This window comes from Papilio polytes, unplaced genomic scaffold (assembly GCF_000836215.1).
Source record: "Papilio polytes unplaced genomic scaffold, Ppol_1.0 DF823980.1, whole genome shotgun sequence".
Taxonomy (NCBI): Eukaryota; Metazoa; Arthropoda; class Insecta; order Lepidoptera; family Papilionidae; genus Papilio; species Papilio polytes.
Window position 1 is genome coordinate 2,863,764 of NW_013525224.1, and position 24,081 is coordinate 2,887,844.

The 24,081-nt window shown below is 32.3% G+C and overlaps 4 protein-coding genes across 4 annotated transcripts; 2 read left to right on the plus strand and 2 right to left on the minus strand.

Annotated features, from left to right (window-relative positions):
* Positions 1 to 302: 302 nt before the first annotated feature.
* LOC106101546 lies at positions 303 to 12,880 on the minus strand. The gene is made up of 16 exons (XM_013280795.1): positions 12,336 to 12,880; positions 12,036 to 12,231; positions 11,629 to 11,828; positions 10,902 to 11,034; positions 10,400 to 10,546; positions 9,926 to 10,137; positions 9,055 to 9,244; positions 8,415 to 8,547; positions 7,323 to 7,545; positions 5,902 to 6,133; positions 5,379 to 5,571; positions 4,106 to 5,138; positions 2,901 to 3,696; positions 2,267 to 2,490; positions 1,306 to 1,643; positions 303 to 1,057 (listed from the first exon to the last, which is right to left on the minus strand). The coding sequence occupies exons 1-16, from the start codon at positions 12,729 to 12,731 to the stop codon at positions 826 to 828; spliced, it is 4,878 nt and encodes a 1,625-aa protein (XP_013136249.1). The 5' UTR covers positions 12,732 to 12,880; the 3' UTR covers positions 303 to 825.
* Positions 12,881 to 13,054: 174 nt separating this feature from the next.
* LOC106101480 (39S ribosomal protein L17, mitochondrial) lies at positions 13,055 to 14,271 on the plus strand. Its single transcript, XM_013280722.1, has 2 exons — positions 13,055 to 13,528; positions 13,752 to 14,271. The coding sequence occupies exons 1-2, from the start codon at positions 13,331 to 13,333 to the stop codon at positions 14,181 to 14,183; spliced, it is 630 nt and encodes a 209-aa protein (XP_013136176.1). The 5' UTR covers positions 13,055 to 13,330; the 3' UTR covers positions 14,184 to 14,271.
* A 576-nt stretch (positions 14,272 to 14,847) lies between these two features.
* Positions 14,848 to 16,682, plus strand: LOC106101475 (ribokinase). Its single transcript, XM_013280716.1, has 7 exons — positions 14,848 to 15,190; positions 15,280 to 15,374; positions 15,438 to 15,570; positions 15,688 to 15,972; positions 16,053 to 16,174; positions 16,249 to 16,399; positions 16,487 to 16,682. Exons 2-7 carry the CDS (start codon positions 15,301 to 15,303, stop codon positions 16,673 to 16,675), a joined length of 954 nt encoding a protein of 317 aa, XP_013136170.1. The 5' UTR covers positions 14,848 to 15,190; positions 15,280 to 15,300; the 3' UTR covers positions 16,676 to 16,682.
* Positions 16,683 to 19,344: 2,662 nt separating this feature from the next.
* On the minus strand, positions 19,345 to 22,217 carry LOC106101583. The gene has a single exon (XM_013280863.1). The coding sequence runs from the start codon at positions 21,919 to 21,921 to the stop codon at positions 20,377 to 20,379; it is 1,545 nt and encodes a 514-aa protein (XP_013136317.1). The 5' UTR covers positions 21,922 to 22,217; the 3' UTR covers positions 19,345 to 20,376.
* Between the last annotated feature and the right edge of the window lie 1,864 nt (positions 22,218 to 24,081).

Consider the following 24,081-nt stretch of genomic DNA (forward strand, 5'->3'; position numbering starts at 1 on the left):
ATTTTTTTTTTATAACATAAGGTGGCAAACGAGCAAGCGGCTACCTGAATCCGCCAAAATGGCGAAGCGGCGGCTGCCCATAGACATCCGCAATTGCAGATGCGTTGCCTACCCTTATACGACGGAGGAGACACATATAAAGAGGATATTTACCACTCCTATGCATCTCCTCCACCGACAAATCTACTTTGCCTTCCCATCCCCTTGTTATAAGAAAAGGGTGGTAAATAGAAAGGGACTTAAATTAGGCCTCTAGGATTTCTGAAAATTAAGTTCGGGGCAATAAAAAAATCATTTTTTATGTTAATATTAAAGTTACATTTAATGCTTTTGTTAAAATATTAAAACAATAAAAAGGATTTGGCATACACAATTTTAACTATTTACAAAAGCGAATAAATTCAACATTACATTACGTCCTACTTTTAGTAAAATAGAAACAAGATGATTTAAAAACATGATAACTTTTAAAATTTGTCTAAGACAGTGGTTAACAATAAAAGGTGGGATTATGTCTTAAAAGATATGTATTTTTCATATCACGTGAAAAACTAAAAAAATATTTATTTAGACTACAAAATATTACTAGTAAAAGTATCTGAGTATTATTTTTCTAAATGCAACAACATTCAACATTAATGAATATTTTAATATTAAAATTTTAATTAAAAGCTTTAAAACTAACCAAAAAATGTAAAAACTTCGAGCTTTTATCTTCTTCATAATGTTTAGTTCCATGTTTTCCCGCAAGTGGCGAGGTTTTTTCATATTCCTGGTTTACCTATATCTTCAATAGATATATTAATACTTGTAGTTAGTACATATTTAATTATTAGTTGCATTTGTATCCTCTTTCGATCTATCAGGATCATAATATCCGTTCAAATTGACCATAGTTAGTAATTCCACTAGATGTCGCTGATATCCACATTCCATTAATTTTGTGACAACTTTGTGCAGATATTTGGCCAATTTTTCAAATAAATGGTACAATTCTTCTAATTGAATGAAATTTGTATGTGTGAAGGATCCGTTGAATTCTTTCTGTTGCCATTCGCTGTAATAATAAATTAATTTATAGAAGATATATTTAATTTCTTGTTGTATGAACTTATTACTAGATGGCGTTGTACTCAATCTTACAATAGATGACAGAAAATAAGTCCCACTTGAGAGTTCTTTTTTTCTATATTTTTAATAAATCTTTTTATTAAAAGTAGAAAATTAAGCAGGAAATTATAATTCAGTTTAAGAGAAGATACGTTTTCTAACAGTTTATCAATAAATAAATATATTCATACATACCCAGCTTTCAAAACTCTACTGAATTTCAGGATAACGGTAAATATATCGTTTAAAAGCTTCATAACTGGAGTCGATCTATTATTTAGAAGACATCTAAATAATACTTTCTTTATATAAACGACATGACATTCGTAAAGATCGTCCAAAGTTCTCGCTTTTTTTAAATCATTCTCAAATTCAGTCCATGAAGTGAGAATGCAAGTTGTTACAATATAATTGTCTAAAGCTCTTATAAGTGAGGCCATCACATGTCTGTATATCTGTATAGATATGTATTGAGGCGATCTTAATAATTTTCTAGAATGTTCTCGAGTTAATTTCGCTGATAGTTTAAGATACTGTAATAAGAAGTAAACAATTACTCAATATGAAACATAAGATTAATGAATTAAATAGAAAAAAAGTTCAAAACATTAATGAAAAAATCGCTTTTGAAAATTCGATAAAAGTTTTCATTTTTTTTACAACAATAGATGGCGCTATTATAAAATTTTTCGAACGCTATATATGCCAATATCGAAAAAACAATTCTCTATAACAGTAGCGAACATTTATGTATCAGTGTCTTTTTTTATTCTTTTCATCGATTAATTTTGACTACGATTATGAAGTCGATTCCATGGTGTCCCTTTTTCATAATTTTCTCCTACTGTTTTTATGATTTACTGAAGGGTCGAAAATATGCCCTGTGCCATTTATGGCATGCGTGTTAGTGGTTTTCCACCCCTGCCCTTATAAAATTTACCGCCATCTTATAAAATTTAAATATGCTTAAAACTAACCCATCAGTATTAAAAAGAAAAAAAAAATAAAAAGTTACAAATAAATACTGTTGATGGCACAGTGGTTTAAGCACTTAACTTGTAATCTACAGGTCTCAGGTTCGAATCTCGCCACCCTAACTTAGGGTAGGCTCCGACCCTTCGGACATATAATGAGCTGGTGATGATGAAATAATTACCTCAAAATCTTCACTCAAGACCCAAAAAACGCGTCTCATTTTGAGTAGAAAGTGGAAGACTTTAGCGTATCTGAGCAGCGCCTCCTGCGACAGTATGATGTTGAGGGGCCAGCGCACCGCGTAAGACAGCGCCAGGCATGCCAGCACGTCCGGCGAGCTGTGTTGGAAACTTAGCGGACACTCCGCTATCGTGAACGATAGGTTCTCAGAGAATTTGTGTACATCTGGAAAAAAAAAACATCTTTAGTGTTAAGCCCTTTGGATATCACGTAAGAACTACAAAAACATCTATTTAGACTATAAAATATAAGGGTTTTTTCTTCTAAATTATAACTGTAAAAGTTTAGATGGTTGGATGTTTGTTAGAGATTACCGTCTAAACGACTAAACTGACCTTGGTGAAATTTGGCATAGATGTAGGGGATAGCCTAAAGGAACACATAGGCTTTTGTTTTTTTTTATTATTACACGCGTACAGAGTCGCGAGCGAAAGCTAGTAAAAGTATGAAAATCCAATTAAACTTCAATCTTTTTTACGATATAGCTGGATTTAGAACATGTTGCCAATTGACATTATTTTAATCCAGTGAACGAATCCAGTGCTGGATTAGAAAACCGTTTTGCAGTTACTTACGCGATATAGACGATCCCAAAGCTTTATCTAATATATTATGTAGTGTTGCGAAATTCAACAACTCTTGAGGATTCAAAGTTTTCGTCAATTTCGTAAAAAGGTTATGACAAATGCTTCTAGAAAATTCCCCATCCATTAAAAAGAAATAATCCTTCAGACTTCTTAAATGTTCGAACATATCCAAATTAACAAGAAAATGTGTTAATATGGAATTATTTACGACTTCCAATTGATAAGTCAATGGCAACATTACAGATCTTTGTAAACAAGCTGTCAGTGTTGCTATATTATTAGTCGAGATTTTTGATTCCGTTTCGTCGCTTGATATAAAATTCGATACAAATATATTATGAAAAGGTTTTTTCTTCACCTCCTCCATAATAATAGCGGGATCTGTGTAAAATGATTGTTTGACATCGACATTCATTTCGTTTGAAAAATAATTTTTCGTATAGTTTTGTAAATTTTTAACACCGAATGGGTCAAATGTATCAAAATTGTAGGATCCATCTATAAAATTGTAGAATGAATATTTATTTCTGATATTTCTAACTGAATTTTCTAGATCTTTCGATGGAGTGTCCGTATCTTCCATAGCTATATCTGTCGTGTCTTCAGAAACAGCCGCGTCTTCGTCTATTATTGAGAAATCAAATCCTTCAGAAGTTAAATATTCTTTATCTGATTTAACTTTGGCTGAATCTATATCTTTGCCATCACTTCTCGGCGTAAATATATCATTTGTTAAACCACTGTCTAATGGTACATCTGCGGTTGTTGGAGTTTCAAGATCTAGCTGAATATGTCGAAACAAAAAAAAACAATGTAAAAATAATAGGTAATTTAATCATACAAGTATCATAGATTGGAAAGTTTAGATGTGTGGATGGATGCTTGTTAAAGTTTATCCTAAACGGCTTAACGAATTTGACATAGATGTAGAGGATAGTCTGAAAGAACACATAGGATACTCACTTTTGTTTTTTTTAATTCCACGCGAACGGAGTCGCTGTACTAATATAAACGCGAAAGTCTAATCGAATGTATGGATGGATGTTTGCTAGAGTTTGTAGCCTAAACAGCTGAACGGAATTTGATGAAATTTGGCGCAGATGTAAAACAAAGTTCAGAAGAACACATAGGATGTTACTTTTATAATTCAACACGGACACACTCTAGTAATTATATGGTTTTAATTACTTTACCTGTGGAAAAAAATCTCCCGGAGTAATTGTTCCAGTATTAGGAGCTAAGTTATCTGAACTATCAACAAACGGTTTCAAATTTAACGTCAATCTTGACTTTCTACCACTTTCTTGGCTGCTTACTTTTAACCGTGTATTATATTCTGATGCTAATATTTTATTTTTATTCTGTACCGCCTCCTCTTGAGCTATATTTGCCGGTTCTTTTTTATGTATATTTTCTAAAGGAAGATTATATTCCACTCCTAAGACTTTTCTTTTATTTATCAATGCTTCTTTCTGTGCGTCCGTTCTCGGTTCTATTGGCTCTTTGATTTTTTCAATACCAAATTCGGTTCCTAGTACTTTTAATTTATTTCTTTTAGCTTCAGAAAATGTAGACATATTATTTTCTTCATCGACTGTTAGCTGTATTATAGGAATCATTTCATTATTATCGTCATCAGTTTGACAGAATTCGTGACACATCACTTTATGTTTATTTCTCAAAGCTTCTTCTCTAATATTCATAAATGTTTGATTATCTAATTCAGTATTGAGTTTCCCACCAATAATATTACTTGATGTTGTAAAATCTCTCATATCTGAATTATTCTGATTGTCCACATTTAATACATTTCCTTGTGAATCTAATTCTTTATTATTATCACAGTCTTCAAATTCTGTTTCATTTATACTTGAAGTTTCTGTTCTTTTCGCATTATCTGCATTTTGATTATCATTATTTGATATGTTTTCATTATCGTTTATTTCCATAGATCTTATTGAATCAGGTGTTCTAAATTCTAATTGATTGCTCGCTTTATCAGTATCATCTGATTTTAAATCTAGACTTTCAATAGACATCTCCATAATTTCACCATTTCTTTTATGTTCAAGTTCTAATTTCTCCCTTTTTAAATTTCTCTCTTCAGTAGAGAGCAATTGTATCCTGCTTTGATCTAATTGAAGTCTTTTAATTTTCCATTCTGTGTGTAATTTACTCTTTTCTACTTCCATATTTAATTTCGAATAGTATTCCATTATTTTATTCCTGAAATATGCAATAAGTATATAATAAAAAAAAATGTGGATAATAAAATAACTATTTTATGGCGGAGTAGGTGTGGCCGACGATTTTGTGCGGAATTTAAAAATAGCTGAAGTACATATTGGAACAAAGAGACATACAACATTTTTTTTCGTTACAAGTAGCACAAATACATCCTAAGTGATTTTTAAGTTACATACAGATGTTCCAATTCTACTTATATGTATGGATTTATGGATTTACCTCTCATCATCCTTCAACTTGGAGTCAACTTCTTCCGTAGCTTTCTCTAATGCTTCTTCTATTTCATATCGTTTTCTTTCGCGTTGTTTTGCTTTATTTTTAGCGGCTTTCGCCTCCGCCATTGCGGCCTCCAGCACTCGCAGAGAATGTTGTTTTTCAGCTATTATTAATTGTGCTAATCGCTTACGTTCCGCTGAAATAGAAATGAAACACAATAATTAAAAAAAAATTATTAGTTCAAAGAAAAAATATTGGTAATCGTCTGAATAATTAGGACTATTAAAGTAATTATTTGTTTCTGATTATTATAGCTATTGCTCTCGGTTTCGTTAGCACTTAATTAAAAGAAAATCTTTTAAAATTTATAGCCTATGTTACTTAGAGATAACGTAGCTTTTAACGGTGAAAGAATTTTTGAAATCGACTTTTTAGTTCACAAATTTTTCCTCCAATTAATTTTAGGCTTTTAGTAAAACTATTCTATACTTTATGGTTTTATAATAGTAAGTATTATTACACTCACCAATAATCTTCTCCATAGTTTCAGCTTGTTTCAGCGACGCCATTTCCGTAAAAGCCTTCCTTTCTGCCTCTTTCTTCAGTAAAATCTGATCGAACGTAACCGGCTCCCCGCTGACGAAGAGGCATCTCGTTCTGTATACATCTAGAAGTTGCTGCTGTCGTTCCAACTCCTCGAACGAGCCACAACATTTAACTGTAGGGTGGTCTGATGATATGAGGACCACTAAAGGATCCTAGAAAACAAACACCAACAATAATTATGATTTACAATAAGAAATAAATCTTAATTACCACTCTTAGAATGTAAAATAAAAATGCTTATCTTCATTTTCACTATTATAATAAAGCGTAAACACACACTTCTTTGTTGCCTAAGATGTCAGCAATTACAACATATTTTTGAATAATTCTTTGTTAAAAAAAAACCCTACACCTACGTCACGCTTTAGGCTATCTTTGTTCACGACATTAAACTTAGGGAGTAAATACTTTGGATAAAAACCCTAATGTGGGAAAGAGACCATAAGTTGCTGCCAACATCAAGAAAGAAAAATTGCTAAGGTTTGTCATGTTATGTCATTTTGACATTTGCTATTAATAATTTGACAAATGTAAACAATGAAATAAAATTTTCATAATTTCATGCGGATGAAGTTGCACAGGAACAGCTAGTTGTTTTAATAACAATTTATAAGAATCAAAAAACATACAGACGAATTGAAAACTTCATATAAGACAATCGGTTAAAATAATTCTCTTATGTGCAACATAATTTTGCTATCGTTATTTATTTACTTTTTAATTTTTTTTCAAAATTATAGTTTATTTATCCCTAGAACACCAAATCCTTTTACATTCTCTTTAACAAAACAGAAACAAACGTTAACAATGGTCGAAAATTATCTATATTATTATGAATAATTCTTGCTCGCGACTTTGTTCCCGTGAAATTAAAATATAACAAAATTACATTTCTAATGGTGTAAGAATTTTTAAAACCGGCTAAGTAGTTTAAGAGTTATTTTAATACATACAAAAATACAAATCTTTCCTCTTTATAACATTAGTATAGACTATCTGTTGCTCGCGACTTCGCCCGCGTAAAATTAAAAAATGTAGCCTATATTATGCACAGATAAATTACCTTTCTAACGGTGAAAGAATTTTTAAAATCGGGTTAGTAGTTTTAGAGTTATAACTTATAATATCAGTATAGATGACTTACATCCTTACTTAATATTATAAATGCGAAAGTTTGGTTGGATGTTTGTTAGAGTTTGTTGCCTAAACGGTTGGATTTCGAAGAAATTTGGCACAGATGTAGAGGATAGTCTGGAGGAAACATACAGCCATTTTTTTCTAATTCCACGCGAACGGAGTTGCGGGCGAAAGCTAGTAAGAAATACAAATAAGTATACTTACACTGGGATTACACAATTTGAGCAATCTGAGCGACTTCCCGCAGAGCAGTATGTAGTGCGCGAGCGAGCGCAGGAAGTCCGGCACGGACACGCTCACCGCTAAATAAAACCCTTTGTCCCAGTAACGTTTAGACCGAGAATTCACATACTGGTTGTCCTTTTTAATGAAAAACTCATTAAATCTGTCATCCAATTCACCTTCAAATATAAACCTTTCTATAAACCTAGAAAAACAAAAACTTGTATTAACATTCAAAAACCTTCGAGGTTATATTCCATGCAAAAAATCGAGTATTTTTTTCCTATTTTCATTTTGTATCTATTATTAGACAACTTATTTAATTGATACTGTCGCTTTTAACTCAGAGCAATACTTCTCGTCAAGACTTAGGATGCGCGCCAAATCTATCCATACTTCTAGTGACATTTGACAGCTGTCAGCTAGGGACGTGACGTTTATGCCGATAATCTAGAGTTGCGCCAATTCTATAGCACGGTACTAATTTTATTCCTAACACTATGTTCTCTTGACAGATTAAACAAAAAAATAATTAACGAAATCGACCCATGCATGATGGCAACACTAAAGAAAATAGGAGATTCATTTTGATATTTATAGCTTTACTAGCTTTCGCTCGCGACTCCATCCGCGTGGTATTAAAAAAAAACAAAAATGAATAGCCTGTGTTCTTCCAGCCTATCTTCTACATCTATACCAAATTTCATCAAAATTCGTTTAGCCGTTTAGGCTACAAACTCTAACAAACATCCATCCATCCATCTAAACTTTCGCAGTAATAATATTAGTATGAAGTATGATAGATTCCGTCCGCTCGGAATTAAAAAAAAGCTTATGTGTTCTTCCGGATAATGTTCTACGTCTATACAAACATAAACGAGATCCGATAAGCCATTCTGAAGACAAACTTCCATCCATCCATCCAACCAACCATCCATCTATTTAAACTCTCTTTTAATGAACAGAGATAACAATATGTTTAAATACAAAATGTATCAATAAAATTTCACTCTAATATCAGTAAAAGTTTCACAAATAAATTACACAAGTATAACATAAGAATAAGTAACTTACTTGAAGTAAACTTTGCAGATGGTAAATAATGAGTTAAACAAAGTCAATGCAGTAGTTTTGTGCGTCACCAGAGATATTTCATTGAACAAATATGACATCAGTTCAGCTCCGTGAGGTATTGTTGTTGTTGTATCTGAAATATTAAAAAAGCATAATTTAATATCCTTACTTGTATAGATTTTAAAAATATTAAGGTCATATTGGTAAAGTAACCAATTAAAATAAATCATACTAATATAATAAATGCGAAAGTTAAGATGGATGGATGGACGTTCGTTAGAGTTTGTAGCCTAAAGGGCTGAATGGATCTCTATTAAATTTGTAGTCTGGAAAACCACATTACATACTCATTTTTGTTTTTTAATATTCCACGCGGACGGAGTCGCCGGCGAAACCTAGTTAGAAACTATTCTATTACAAATTTCCATCTAATTATTTTATAGCAGTATTTCCTTTACCTTCTATAAATCTATTGAAATAACTCAAAACCTAATGGGTCGATTTTAAAAAAATCTTTCATCATTAACAAAGCTACATAATCACTGAGTACCCTAAGCTATATTTTACACTATTTTTTAACTTAAACATGGAATATTTCGCAAAAGCTAGTATACATAAGAAAATAAAAATTATTTATTACCTGAATCAATCATTTTATAAATGGAGGCAATAGTTTCAATTTCATATTTTAACGGCTCAATATGATGTAAAATGTCCAATAATGTGGGCATACAGTTCAACTCTTCTAACATATCTTTACAATCTTCATACACTTCTGTAGCCAATAGACGAAAATCTAACAAATACTGTCTGATCACTTCCCGTGCAGCCTTAAAAAATATTAAATAAAAATTACTAATTGTAAAATATGGTATACTATGATAAGTCCAAAATGAACGCCGTCATAAAATAGCGAATCACATCTTGAACAACCCACTCTCAATATGAGAATCAAATGAAATGACTTGACTAATAGTTATGCATTATTAATAATCCAAAATGGTTGCCATCCCAAATTATGGATGATATATTTTTTTAAAACCACCCAAACTTGGTCATTAAGATAAAGTTTGACTAATAGAACAATATGGTAAAATACAATTTAAACCAGTGTTTCTCAAAGTGGGCCCGCCCCATTGGGGGCGTTGTAACCTAGAAGGGGGCGTTATAGGGCACCAGAAAAAATGGAGGGAGTTGATGTGGGTTAGGTGGCGATGTATAATTTGTAATTTCATTTATTTTATATAGTATCTTAATATTCACTAAAATTTTATAAAAATTGGGGGCGCTGAAAAACAATTGATTTTCAAAGAGGGCGGTAAAAGAAATAAGTTTGATTTTAACGAACAGCCTTATAAATAAACGCGGTAAAAAGTTAAACTTAGGAATAACTTGAGTGTAAGCAAAATTTGTACTAGTAATTACTTATTTATAAGTTTATTTCCTAGGCTGTATGATCTTAATTGCTAAAAATTATTAATAATTAATTGAATTTTACTGAGAATTCTTACCTCATGTACCAGTCCTTTACTTTGAAAGTTGTCATCAACAGTTTGGTTGAAGGCAAACTGACTTAATCTTTTATAATATGTTCCAACAACAAGCAAATCTGACACATAACCCTTTAAACGCTCCTTTGATATTCCTTCAAGTACTAAATTCTCCTTCATATAAAAGCAATTAGATTCTTCACTAAATGGAAATGAACTTGTTTCAATGCCAACTGAAATATAATCAAAATAATATTATAAATACACATTAATATTTATTATTATTATTAGATAAATGGATGTTTGTTAGACTTTGTAGCCTAAATGGCTAAATGGATTTCGATTAAATTTGATATAGATCCAGATGCTTATGGAACAATACATAAGCTACACACTTTTTTTAATTCCACGCAGATGCAGTCGCAGACGAAAGCTAGTTCAAAAATTAAATTAAATAATCTATTTCATGACTTAACTTCATTGATGTTTACTTACTTATTAGATATTTAATATGTCTTATAAATTGCTTTTCATTTATTACTTTTAAATGTGGTAGTTGTGTTTTATAAACTTTTTTCCATAGAGCAATTTCCCTTTTTGATGTTGCAATTATTTGTCTTTCATTCACTAATGGCATCTTTGCTGTAAAAACAATGAGATATCAATAGAAAGGAAGAATAATTCAATTTAACGATAATTTCACAGAATATACAAAACATCTTTAGAAAAGAATTCAAATAATAAACAATAAAATCATTATGTGCTAAGCTTTAGACCTAAGCTCACTAAATTTAGGGCTGGCCCACTGTTGGCTGATAGAGGGTCAGATAGCTTAAAAGTGACGTCATTGTCAGATAAGGGAACAAAATCCTATATTTCACACATTTTACATGTTGGATTGTTATCAGGCAATTTACAATTTGGTGGGTTAGGTCTTTACAGCTTTAACTACATGAAAATAATTCATTGTTAAAGGTAAATTGAAATGTTTACTTACATACAATATTCCATATATTTGCAGGTACATTTTTATCAACTTGTGTGGCTATCTCCCAAATATCAACAACATTTTTATCAGCCCTGTACATTTCTTCAACTGTACAACCAGTGTTAGAAGAAGGAAATGACACCTACACAAAAACATACAATCAGATAATTACAATATTATTATGTCAATATACATAGGTTTCAAATTCAAACAAAAAATAATTATGCTAACACTTGAATACTCCAAAATATTTTTGGTAAAACAATTTTTCTCACCAAAATTAAGTTATACTTTTGCAAAAAACTTCACTTTGTCGTTACATGTTTTACAAAATAATTAAAGAAGCCAGATATGGGTACAGTATGGAATTTGATGTCTTTGTTACCTAAATTTAGGCATACACTTGAAATAAAAGCTGGAAAGGATGATTGCAGAAGACTATGGTTTTCAAAACTCCAAAATTACTATGTAATTTATATAAACTATCCTCTAAATCTGTGCCAATGTATTACGATCCACTTAGCAGTTTAGGTTACGAATTCTAACAAACATCCATCCATCTAAATTTTGCATTTATAATACTAGTAAGATGTTAGAAGATGTTGTCTCTAGAACAATTTAACAGACCTCTTAAAAATTTTCACAGAGGTAGTCTGTAAGTTCTGATAGACTATTCACTTTTTTTGTAAACCCATGCAGATGGAGTCCCAGGCAACAGCTAAGAAGTTGTACTTACCTTAACATTCAGACCCAATGACTCAACAGTACTTGGTATCTCTAAATCTCTTGGTGCAGTCAATTTGGGAATATTTAAGATATTACTACTTGTGTATGATCCAAATCCAGCTGAAGAGTATGATGTCAATGATTTTGGCCTCATAAAAGATTTAATGTTATGCAGTCCTGGTACTTCAGAATTCGTTTTTTCCTGTATAACTGTAAATAGAAAGTGATAAAAATATTAAAATTGCTAATTAAGAATTTTTATTTATGTAAATACTATTTATTTGAAATACTTAAAAAAAATTATTAAATTACTGCAATGTCAATTTGTAATAGAGAAATTAACACATTATATAAATATTTTTAATACATTTAATTTAAGATTGTGAAAAAAAAGTAGCAATTTAAAAATATTTTTACATGATTTAGAGTCGAAACTCTCCACTGTATATGCTGTGTAAGATTTCTCATTATCTGGAACCAAGGCTTGCTTCTTTATAGTAAATGGCAATTCAAAAATAAATGAAGGATAATATGAATAAGGCTGCGGTGATCCAAATGCTTGTCTTGGCGGTTTAGGCAACATATCATCAAGGGCTCCAAATGAAAAAGGGCTCTGAAATATAATTTATACTCTAAGTATAGACCATGTAAGGTAATATCTATGAACAAGTTAGTATGTTTATAAATTTTATGTATATATAGAAAGTAAACCATTACCTGAAACATTGCCGTTTCCAAATCTGGTTTCTTTGTATTTTGTAAGCAAAGGAGAAGTCTCAAAACATTTTGAAAATGGTCTTTGTAGTCACCAAAATCAGTTTCATGTATCACATTAATGAGACCCTTCAATTCTACAGATCTCTTGTATTCCGCAACATTACTTGCGTTTTGTTGAGACACAAAACAAAACGACAATAAGTCTACCGTAGGCTCGTTATTTGAGTTCGGAATACTTAAAGTAGACTTTTTCAAAATTATTTCATAGGATATTGATCTCATTTTAGATGCAAGGACAGTTTGTGATGTACAGCTATGAGTTGTATATGAGGACGCGGTTTTCCGGCATAATTCAGAAATAAGCTCGTAAACTCCATTTGAACAATTTATGTCCATTATGCTTCTTGAAGGTTCCTTTTCAGATATTAAGCTAGGTGACAAATATTACTTAGCTGTATACTCGTTTTAGCTATAACATTTTATTAATAGTGAATTTCAAGATCTTTCAGGAATAAAAAATTACTAAGTCCTGAAACAAAACAAACTTGTTTGACATTTTGTCATTTATTAACGTAACAGATGACATTAAATAATAATTTTGACAACTGAAATAAAAAGCACAGATCTTTAAAAAATAATCCTAATAAAAAATAATAGTGGCCATTGGTTCTGACTCCCTTCTAATTTTTAAAGGACCACTTTGTTTTAGTGTTGAATGATCTAACATAGCCGAACATTAATGCAGTGCTTTTTTAAATACAAAGACAAAAATATAATATTCTTATTGCAAATTCTTGGTTAAAAAATAATCGGTATGTTAAATCAAATAAGTGAAACGATTCGGATTCGGATTTGGCGTTATAAAAAGTTCTCGATTTCGTCTCCTTCCTAGTAACCTATAAAATCTGTGAATATTAAGTAATTGTAAATATTTCCAAACATTCAATGTCTTGGACTTAATATTGTAAATGCGACTCAGTTTAAATTAGATAAAAATGAATCAAGCACAAGTTACGAAACTTGTTTCAAAATTACGAATAAATGTAGCTGCAGAGCCTCGTCGGCTTAGAAATCCCAAAGGACCGGAAGGCAGGTTAAATAAATTACGAAAAACTGTCACTGGATTAATTAAATATGAAAGAATTGAGTTAAATTACAATAGAGGCGATGAAGCTCGTCAATATGCCGAAAGGGTAAATATGCTTTACATTAATTAATTTAAACAGGACTAAATATCGCACTATAACTTGGTCATATATAATGATCACGATTTTAACTTGATTAACAGAATGCAAAGAGTTTAAAAACTAATATTTGTATAAGCGCAGATTTTTATGAGTACCAAGGAAACCTACCCTGTTATGTTCCATGATACAAGTTTTTAAATAATTATTTATCAAATTGTTTTCATTTCAGCTCATATCTGAAGCTATTACTCATGGTGACTGTCACAAGCCAACAATGGAAATAGCAGATTATTGGTTACTTGAAAAGGAACTTGTACATAAATTATTTAAAGTTCTTGTGCCGAGATATGAAAATTTCAATACAGCTTATACAAGAATGTATAAAGCACCACGGCCACAATACAGTCGAAACATTGAAAAGGCTGTTTTAGAACTCCGAGGGAACCCATATCCTGCTCTTGTAAACAAACAAAGAAATAACAGACATCTAATTCAAAATATTTTACTAGATGCTGCTAAATATGATTACAGACAAGCTAAATATGCAGAAATGGCTGATAAAATAGGAAGGTCTGAAGATCAAGTCGCAGAACAATCAACCAAAATGGGTGATTCTGAAGATAGTTCAACAGTTGATTCTCCTAATAAGCAAACTAACTGAATTAAGGCTTTAAGATTAATATTTAGATAACTTGTTTTAGACACATAGGAGTAGTAAATATGAATTATAATAATACTTCTAAAATGTAGATGGCTTTTATTTACTAGATTAAAAATTATAATAAAGATTACTTCCTAGTTCCAACTAAACATACAGGACATGTTGGTGATCTTTTTTTTTGTAACACAAGGTGGCAAACGAGCAAGCGGCCACCTGAAACCGCCAAAATGGCGAAGCGACCGCTGCCCATAGACATCTGCAATTGCAGATGCGTTGCCTACCCTTATATGACGGAGGAGGAGACGCACATACAGAGGATATTTCCCCTTCCTATGCATCTCCACCGTCAAATCCACTTCCTCTTCCCAACCTCTCCTTAAAAGAAAAGGGTGGTAAAGAGAAAGATCAGTCAACTTTTGCCTTGTTTCAGCTTTAAGAATATTATATACTACACTAAGCTTATCAGCTAACAGATGTCTGGTGTTAAGTGACACATATCTGGTAATACCCAGGACTACTCAATACATTTTTACTTTGTGTGTGAAGTTAATGTTTGAAATAGAATTGTCAGGTACATGTATTTATGTGCAATAATTTGTCAAGTATTGGTATCGGTCTGAGAATTAATCTATTGTAATAATCTAGGTAGACATGCCATACTGTTTCTGACAGAGACGACCTTGAAATGTAACAAAAGATATAACGCTTCGCACAAATCTACGCTAATTTCAATGAAATATGAAATTAACTTGTAGATTTTAGAATAACCTTGGGGTGAAAATAATATGATTTAACCTATTGGAAATAACAAAGTTTTAAATTAAAGAGTCTATTCTTCGTTCGATGTCGCATTTCAAATAGACCTTAATAGACTATTGTAGTCTGAATGGATGACTTAAATTTAATTTACAATGAGTGATTACGAAAAGTGAGGTTATGTTTGTCTCAATACGTGCAAGAACAAGATACTTATATCTACTTATTTGATAAGGCAGTAGATCAAAACAGTGAGTGACTGGTGCTTGTAAAATTCACTTGTTTAATCAAGAGTGATATAATATTGCAATTTTCTGTGAACCTTAATATATTTTTGTAGGTTTTTCTGTTGACTGTCGCAATGGATACGGGGGACGAAAAAGAGTCAAACCATAAAATTGTGGTTGTAGGATCGGCTAGTGTTGATTTTACAACGTATGTATAAATTTATAACGAATGCAAACACAGTTCAGTTACTTATGTTAGGATATGTTATAGGTACGCTTCTAGGCTTCCCAATCCAGGAGAAACGCTTCATGGATATAAATTTGTAACTAGTTACGGTGGGAAAGGAGCCAACCAATGCGTGGCTGCAGCTAAACTGGGAGCCAATACATATATGATAAGTAGAGTACGTTTAATTTATATCAATTGTTGTGAGGTTGTGACGTGTTGAAATATACACACAGGCGTAAAAGTAATCTCGTTCGCTGCACGTTTAATTAACCAACATCAATTTTTCTTTTAGCTCGGAGATGATAAATGGGGAACCGAATATAAAAAGTATTTGAAAGAACTTGGCGTAGATGTTGGTCATGTTACATTAACATCCAATGTCTCAACAGGCATTGCTCAAATTATGGTCGCAGAAAACGGAGAAAATAAAATAGTAATCGTCCCAGGGGCTAACAATCATTTAAGTTGTATAGATATTAAAGCAGCAGCCGAAATAATAGATACTGCTGATGTTGTCATAGGACAATTGGAAACACCACTTGAGTCAACACTCGAAGCTTTCAAACGTTGCAAGGGTGTATGTATTTTTTTACCTGTACATTTATAGTGTAGCAACTCTATTGGTGTTTGCCATATAAATTAAATACTATCTTTCAGCTGAAATTGTTTAATGCTGCTCCAGCTATAAAAGATACGGAGTTTATCTTTCCCTACTGTTCAATTTTATGTCTCAACGAATCCGAAGCTTCATTATATGTTGGCTTCGCGGTTGACCTAACGTAAGTTAAAAATATGATCCTATTTTAGTAAACTTTTTTTGTAAATATTCCTTCTTAAACATATATCATTACAGGAATGGATCTTTAGCGTTGAAAACAATTTTAGAATCAGGATGTGAAAAGGTCATAATAACTCTCGGAGATAAGGGTGCAATTTATTCCTCAAAACACGATAACAAATGTATTCATGTCTGTTGTGAAACAGTTGTACCCGTCGATACAACTGTAAGTACTTACTTTGTTATTTAACTTCTTTTTATCAAAAGTATTGTCCTTTGTTTAAAAATGTATATCTTACTTTTGGAAAAACAGGGAGCAGGTGATGCCTTTGTTGGCGCTTTAGCGACATTTTTGGTGACTCGTAAGGATTATCCTTTACATCAAATTATTGGAGCGGCTTGCGCAGTTGCAACTATGTCAGTAATTAAAGAAGGGACTCAAACCAGCTACCCTACTAGTTTTGATGCTTTCTCTAAGGAGTACGAATACAAAGAGTTGTAAAACATTATTTTCAATTTTTATTCACCTTAATTCCCTTATCCTTTCTGAATCTAACAACTAGTAAAAGTTACGTTTCATTTTATGTCTTAAATCATCATCATCATCATCAGCACAATATACGTCCCCATTGAGGGGTCTGGAGTCTAGGTGACTAAGCTCTAGTCAACGACGCTGGCCATGTGAGTGATGGCTGACTCTACACGTATCTTTAAATTTATTCACCGATATCTTAAGTACTTTTTAATAAAATTACAATGCCGAAATGTAGATCGTCACTCCAAAAATCCTTAACAGCTCTGATAAAACTGCACGGAGAAAGACATACCTGATAGTGTCTGAAATAGTGTACGGGCTAATTGGTTTTTTAATTCGGCGCGGACGAAGTGGCGGGTTTTTCCAATTAAAACAATATTCGAAAGCAAACGTTTATTATTACTTAGCATATAAATTATAATATCTAGTTACATTTGAATTAAGGAATCTAAACAATAGCAATTCTAAAATATATGTTTACGCAAAAGAACATATTTATTCTAACAACGCAAGTCTGAGCAAATGGGCACACTACACCTGCCTTCATAAAAACTCCATAGGGGATTAGTTACTATGCCTTGCCTATATTATTGTAATTTTATTGTTTATTTCAGTATATGTTCTTTCTACAAGATTCTACTTTAAGTCTCTAGTATTAGTCTTAACTGAATAATAAATACGTATACATTTCACCATATATGTTGTCGCCAAAAACATGTGCGTTTTCCAAATAGTAAAACGCTTATCATACACTCCTAATAAATGTTTTATCATTCGTCAAAGATTTTATAAGCTGATTATTTTATTAAAACATTTATTATACAATGTGGCGTGTGGCGGATGTCCTTGGGCGCCAGTGTTTCCTTGACATGAGAAATACCGGTCCCTGATCATTAGCCCCCTTTATCATATAAAATTTAATCTGGTAATGCTAACATATTTGATTCATAGGATATATCATAATCAAACAAGCATAATATATAAAATGTGAAATAGTGACATGTTTATACAACGTGGGCAAAATGACCATATGACAAACCCAACCATGAAGCATAAAAATAAAACAAGACAAATCAAGGCATATTCTTCCAATGGCTAAAACTAGGTTTTATAAATTCCGGATTCGTGAAAGTGAAAACAAATTAAATATCACGATGAAATAACGTAATAACTTTATTTTATCCTCATTCGATTCTTAAGTTTAAACACATGTGAATAATCTAACTAATACAATAAATAATTTAAAAGAATAGTTTTATCTCATTGGAAGTTTGTCAAATCGATGTAAATTAACATATAACGAACGAAAATATAAAACTATACTCAGTAAATATGTCTAAATTAATTGTAATATATAGAAATTCTAAACTAATTTTAGCACTTTATTATACACAGATTTAATATTAATCCATATTATATAATTAAACTGTGTTATTACAATAATGGTTACATATTTTCTCGAAAACAAAGGTAAAAAAATGTCGCCAAGTTTTGTGGCTATTTTAAATGGGTTAATTTTTATATAATAAATTCCACTAAATATTAAGGCTCACATGTAATAGAACATTCAATGGCGAATATACAGTTGTTAACGGTTGGTGTAGAAAGTTTCGTGTAAAATCTACAAGTAAAGTTTTATTTGTTCTGACAAGAATTCAACATGACCACATCATACTCTAGATGGATTATCTGTGCATACCCTTAAAATTTTAAATTATCATCACGGTAGTTTTTCTTGTTATAAAACTTGCAACATTAACTTTTTGGGATTAGTTTTAGAAAATACGTAAAAATTTACCAAAACAGATAAGTGTGAAAGCCATGATTAATATAGATTTTCGATAGGATTATACCCTATCTCCTTCCGTTAATTTATAACTCCAGAAAAGACAATTAACTAATGTTTTTAAGTCCATTATATGCTTGTTCCTTCACTGAATTGCCGTTTTTCTTAATCACGTAAGCTCCATTTTTGATATCAAATGAACTATTTTTAATATACCTCCATAACATCGTCAATATTCTAACGCCCAAATTATTCACTGAGGCAATGCTACTTTTAGATTTAATGTTGCCAATTAAATATATAAATGGGTATTTGCACAAATCGGGACCTTCAAACAACATTGTAATTTATAATTTGGAACACTTTTACAGCAGTTTATATAACAACAGTAGAAAGGCGATTTACCGGGCTGTCGATACGCATCCGGATAATCGAATGGAATGTCTTAAGAAAATCGCGTTTTGTGCACATCTAGTACATATAGTAGTGTGTTGTGTTCATGCATATTAGGTTTGATATATTTTCCAACATAAGATTTGCTAGTTAAAATAACGAAATGCGCGGGGCAGTGGTCCCGAAGGACGCGGACGGGTGGTGACGGTAGTTCCGATAACTAAGTTTCAATTCTACTTTTTTCCAAGAAGCACGTTTTCCTGTACGCCTATTTTTGGATTCCGACCCTTCACTATATATTACACAAGCCTTAAGAAAAAATACTCAGAAATACGATAAGAGTATTTTATAGTTATATAATTTTGTATTCGTCGAAAAAATCTAAATAAGCGAATAGATTCAAAAAATTCTTTGATTTTGATAGCTACTACAATTTTCGTTACCTTAATTGAAGTGGCGATATAATTTTCACATCTACCCACAAACCTTGTCATTGATGATTAAGAAATTGTCTGTACTCGAACATTGTTGCCATTACAAAAAAAAAACATACAGACGAATTGAGTACCTCCTTCTTTTGGGAAGTCGGTCAAAAAAAGATTAATTAAGAAAAATTACTTTCTGATCCTATTTGTTGAATACTAAGGTAATATCGATTGTTTCAGGTCGTAAGAGTAACACATAATTTTTAAAATTGTCAAGTAATGCAGTGTTTCTTAATTTTAATATATCATAGATGTGTCATCTGTAATAAAATGAAGACTAAAATAGATGAATAGCAAGATTTTCTATACAAAAATCAAAACTAATTTACAATTCCAAATGCATGATAAAGTTAAAAAAAAAGATTTACTTTGTTTTTAATTTTTTTTTAAATCATAGATGGATAAACAAAAGAAGGATAGTTAAAATGCAAGTCAGCTTTCGTTTAGAAATATGATTCACTAATGTTTTGTTACTTACCTCAAATTATTTTTTACTTTTAACATAGTCTTGACAATCCATTCAGATTTATCTTTAAAAATTTTAACATTTGTATTTTAAGTGAAAACATATCAGTCCTACATCATTACAATTAGAACTTACATTGTTTATTTCGATTTTCTGTGCTATTACTTTTCTTAACTTTGAAAGGCTATGCAAAAAATAGAAATTATGTTAAAAGCAATAATTCAACATGTTGGAAAATCTTAGTTACCTATTACCTGTCTTTTTTATCTTGAAGTAAAGGTGGTCATGAGGATCTAGAAACAGATTTTTTAGTAATAATCTATATAATATATATTATAGAAATATTGTACAATATATTTTTATTCAAAATTGAATAACCAGTTGTATTGCAAAGCAATGTTCTCTTAATTTATTTATACATTAAATCTTAGACTTTTCACCATCAATTAATTCAACATTTAAACAAAATGTTACAATACCCTATTATTAATGCACATAAATATGGTCAATGTCCCTAGCATTTGATTTGTTAAATTATTCAGTGAAAGACATACAATCTTCCTAGTTCACTCTCATTCACAATTTGTAGTAACATTTGTAAGTCTTCTAAACTGGAGATATATTTAGGTGCTCCAATAAATTCAACAGGTTTACCCTCTAATTCAATGTTATATTTCAAATTTTTCGGACATGTCACCAACTTTAAACATTCATTGTCTAACATTTTTTTAAATACAACATGTGTTACATTTGCAATATTAGGAATTGAAATGGCGACATTTTGTTCATTGGTTTTTGTATCAATTACTTTTACTTGTATGTTCATGTCAGTTGGAGTTAATTTTAAATCATTAGAAGGAACAATTTTATTGTTTTCCTTAGATTCACTCTCCACTAGATTACTAACTTCAGAAGTATCATCTGTTCCTTGACTATCACATGGTAAATGTTCTTCAATACCTTTTTTTAATGCCTCATCAAGTATTGATGGACTGTTCGGATTTATCAATGTATCAGATACTTCAATAAATGGTTTTTCAACAAATTTCTCCAAGCCATCATCTTTATCCTTACTACTGCCAGTGATATTGTTTAATTGATCCATATCTTCTATTAGTTTATTTACATCGGAGCTGTCAACATCCATTGCCATTGGTTCTGAGGCTTTATTTTCAATATTTGATTTTCCTAACAGCATTGATTCCACGTCATTTGATTGTAAGTGATCTTTTAAAGGTTCAGAACTAGGTTCGGTTCCCTTTTGAACAGTTTCTTGATTTTTCTCTGTAACATTATCATTTAGAATATCCATTATTGAAGGAAATTCTTCAACCTTGACTTCAGGCGCTTCTGATTTTATCTTTTCCATTGGTTTTTCATTATACATTAAGTCTTCTAATTCTGCCGCTATGCGATCATACACTTTATCATCTTTGGGTTCTTCATTTTTAGGAAAATAATCTATGTGCCAATCCTCTGATGGCAATATACTTTTATTTAGATTAGGTAATAAATCAGATAAAGATATTCTGTTTTTCAATTCATTGTTATTGTTGTTGTTGTTTATTGTTGGTGAAGTAAATATAACACTATATTGTTTTAAGCCTGAACTCACTTTTTTAACATTTGTGTAGCCCTTATCACTAACTAACTGATGTTTTGTCAATCCATTATTTTCCCTAAGTATGTTACTTGGGGGATGTGCCTTCTTAGATTCATCACATTCTAAAATTACTGAATCTGGATCAACGTAAATATCATTTACCTTAGAATTTTTTGGAGTCCGCAAGACCTTTGGGGGCTGCTTTTTGTAGGTATTCTTTGGGGTAATTCCATTCTCACTGCACTTTGACATAGAATTTTCATTTGCCGAAAAGGATGAAACGTTTTTTTTCGGCTTGGGTGATGTACTTTCATATTGGATTTTCACTTTTGTAAATTTACCGAGAATTTTAGCAAAGTCCATTCGAGTCACAAGAACTTTACATTCTCGACATTTTCCTTCTTTATATAAACGTTCCAAATTTCTGGACATTTTGTAAATACGTCCTCTTTTACTTTCTCGTCCTTTAAATGAAATCATTTTTTAAAATAACCTATTAAAAACACAAATATATTAAATGTTTTTCTACTAGCATTTGGATAGGATTAAAAGAAACGTAGCAACATTTCCCGCGCAGACGATATCACCGCGAGTGTATTAGACACTTTTTTTAAAGTTAGCTTTCCACAAAGCTAGATTTATCAAGTTTCAGATAACTACGTGATTTTAATTATAAAACTTTATTTGAATTTGTTTTTACCAGAAATTACAAAGGACACCGTCGAGCAACAACACTTCATACAAGCGAAAATGGCGTCCCAATAGTGATGTGATCGAAATCGAGATGACATAAATGTTTGAAATGTGAAGTCGATTGCCGATTTCGATCGAATATCGATGTTCATTTTTAACACTAGAAGAACAGATGCAACCCGCGTTTTTAATGAGTTTTTGTAATTTTATGTTTTAAAACCATAAAAATTATAGTAGCACTATGTATTATTTATTTTCGACTTAACTGTAAGTGTGTCTTGCAATACCAAAAAAATAAGTTTCAAGTTTAAATTGATTCAATTTAATGACAAAAAGATTTATAGTAAAAATTCTAATTCTAAAGTAATTGGGTTTAACAAATTCTCTTTAACCTCGTATATTTCCTAAAAGTAAGAAAAATAATTACATTATAGAAGTTGCTTAGAATAACAGTAGGCTTGACAAAAAAATAGTGAATTAACCGATTTCAAATCTAATTAAATTACCATGTTTTTATTGCTTAATCCTTTTTATTATGCTTCCGAATGTTTTCATCTGTTAAAGTTAGTTAGTGTAAACGTTGTTTTTTTTTCTTTTATAAATTAAGGTTAGTTTTTTCTAAGGTTTTGTTTAAATTACCTTGATCTGAAATACAATTTGACCTCCTCTCTTATCCCATGATGGTCGGATGCAATCGAGGGCAAGGGTGAGGCCCTGGCAGTTAGTTTGGACGTGGCCAAGGCCTTTGATCGGGTGTGGCACAAAGCACTTCTTTCGAAGTTGCCTTCCTACGGGCTGCCCGAGAAACTCTGCGCCTGGATTTCCAGCTTCTTGGAGGGTCGGAGCATCAAGGTCGTTGTCGACGGTGCATGCTCTGACCTGAAACCAATCAATGCTGGGGTCCCACAGGGCTGTGTACTGTCTCCCACCCTGTTTCTTCTGCATATCAATGACATGCTGCGAATACGCAGCATTCATTGTTATGCAGACGATAGCACTGGTGATGCACTGTACACGGCCCGCGCTAATGTTTCTCGGGCCACTGCCGATGAGAACCGGAACAAACTTGTGTCTGAGCTGGAGACCCTCTTGGGTGAAGTTTCGGATTGGGGTCGACAAAATCTTGTCGATTTCAATCCTAAAAAGACACAAGTATGCGCCATTACCGCTAAAAAAAAGATCCCTTTGTCGTCAATCTCCGGTTTGAGAACACTCCCCTGGTTGCCACAGCCAGTATCGGTATTCTCGGCGTTGACATTTCGAGTGACGTTCAGTTTCGCGGTCATTTGGAAGACAAGGCCAAGCTGGCCTCTAAAAAGCTGGGTGTGCTTAATAGGGCGAAGCAGTACTTCCAGTCGGGCCACCGCCTTCAACTTTACAAGGCGCAAGTTCGGCCCCATATGGAGTACTGCTCGCACCTCTGGGCGGGAGCACCCCAATGCCAGCTTCTTCCATTTGACCGCATACAACGGAGAGCGACTCGAATCGTCAACGACCGAGCTCTTACCGATCGGCTAGATCCTCTGGCCTTGCGGAGGGACGTCAGTTCCCTCTGCATTTTTTACCGTATTTACCACGGGGAGTGTTCCGAGGAGTTGTTTGGAACGATTCCTGCCGCCGAGTTTCGTCATCGGACGACACGACAGACCGCCAGGTACCATCCTCACCATGTTGATGGCTGGCATTCCACAACCGTGCGGTTTTCGCGGAACTTTTTGCCCCGCACAGCCGCGTTGTGGAACGGTCTGTCCTCGGCGGTATTTCCAAACCAATACGACTTAGGGTCCTTCAAGAAGAGAGCCTACAATTTCCTCAAAGGCCGGCAACGCATCTGTAGTTCCTCTGGTGTTGCGGATGTCCATGGGCGTCGTTGACCACCTTTGTGTTCCCGCCGCTCGTTTGCCCCCTTCTCTTATAAAAAAAAAAAAATGCAGATCTCAAAATAGG

Coding starts and splice junctions, on each gene's coding strand:
- LOC106101475 (XM_013280716.1), top strand. CDS start 15,301: ATGGATACGGGGGACGAAAAAGAGTCAAACCATAAAATTGTGGTTGTA. Junction 15,375..15,437: donor GCTAGTGTTGATTTTACAAC/GTATGTATAAAT, acceptor GATATGTTATAG/GTACGCTTCTAGGCTTCCCA. Junction 15,973..16,052: donor CTTTCAAACGTTGCAAGGGT/GTATGTATTTTT, acceptor ACTATCTTTCAG/CTGAAATTGTTTAATGCTGC.
- LOC106101583 (XM_013280863.1), bottom strand. CDS start 21,921: ATGATTTCATTTAAAGGACGAGAAAGTAAAAGAGGACGTATTTACAAA.
- LOC106101480 (XM_013280722.1), top strand. CDS start 13,331: ATGAATCAAGCACAAGTTACGAAACTTGTTTCAAAATTACGAATAAAT. Junction 13,529..13,751: donor CTCGTCAATATGCCGAAAGG/GTAAATATGCTT, acceptor TTTTCATTTCAG/CTCATATCTGAAGCTATTAC.
- LOC106101546 (XM_013280795.1), bottom strand. CDS start 12,731: ATGGACATAAATTGTTCAAATGGAGTTTACGAGCTTATTTCTGAATTA. Junction 6,134..7,322: donor TCAAATTGTGTAATCCCAGT/GTAAGTATACTT, acceptor TTTGTTTTCTAG/GATCCTTTAGTGGTCCTCAT. Junction 2,491..2,900: donor TTTGGGATCGTCTATATCGC/GTAAGTAACTGC, acceptor TTTTTTTTCCAG/ATGTACACAAATTCTCTGAG.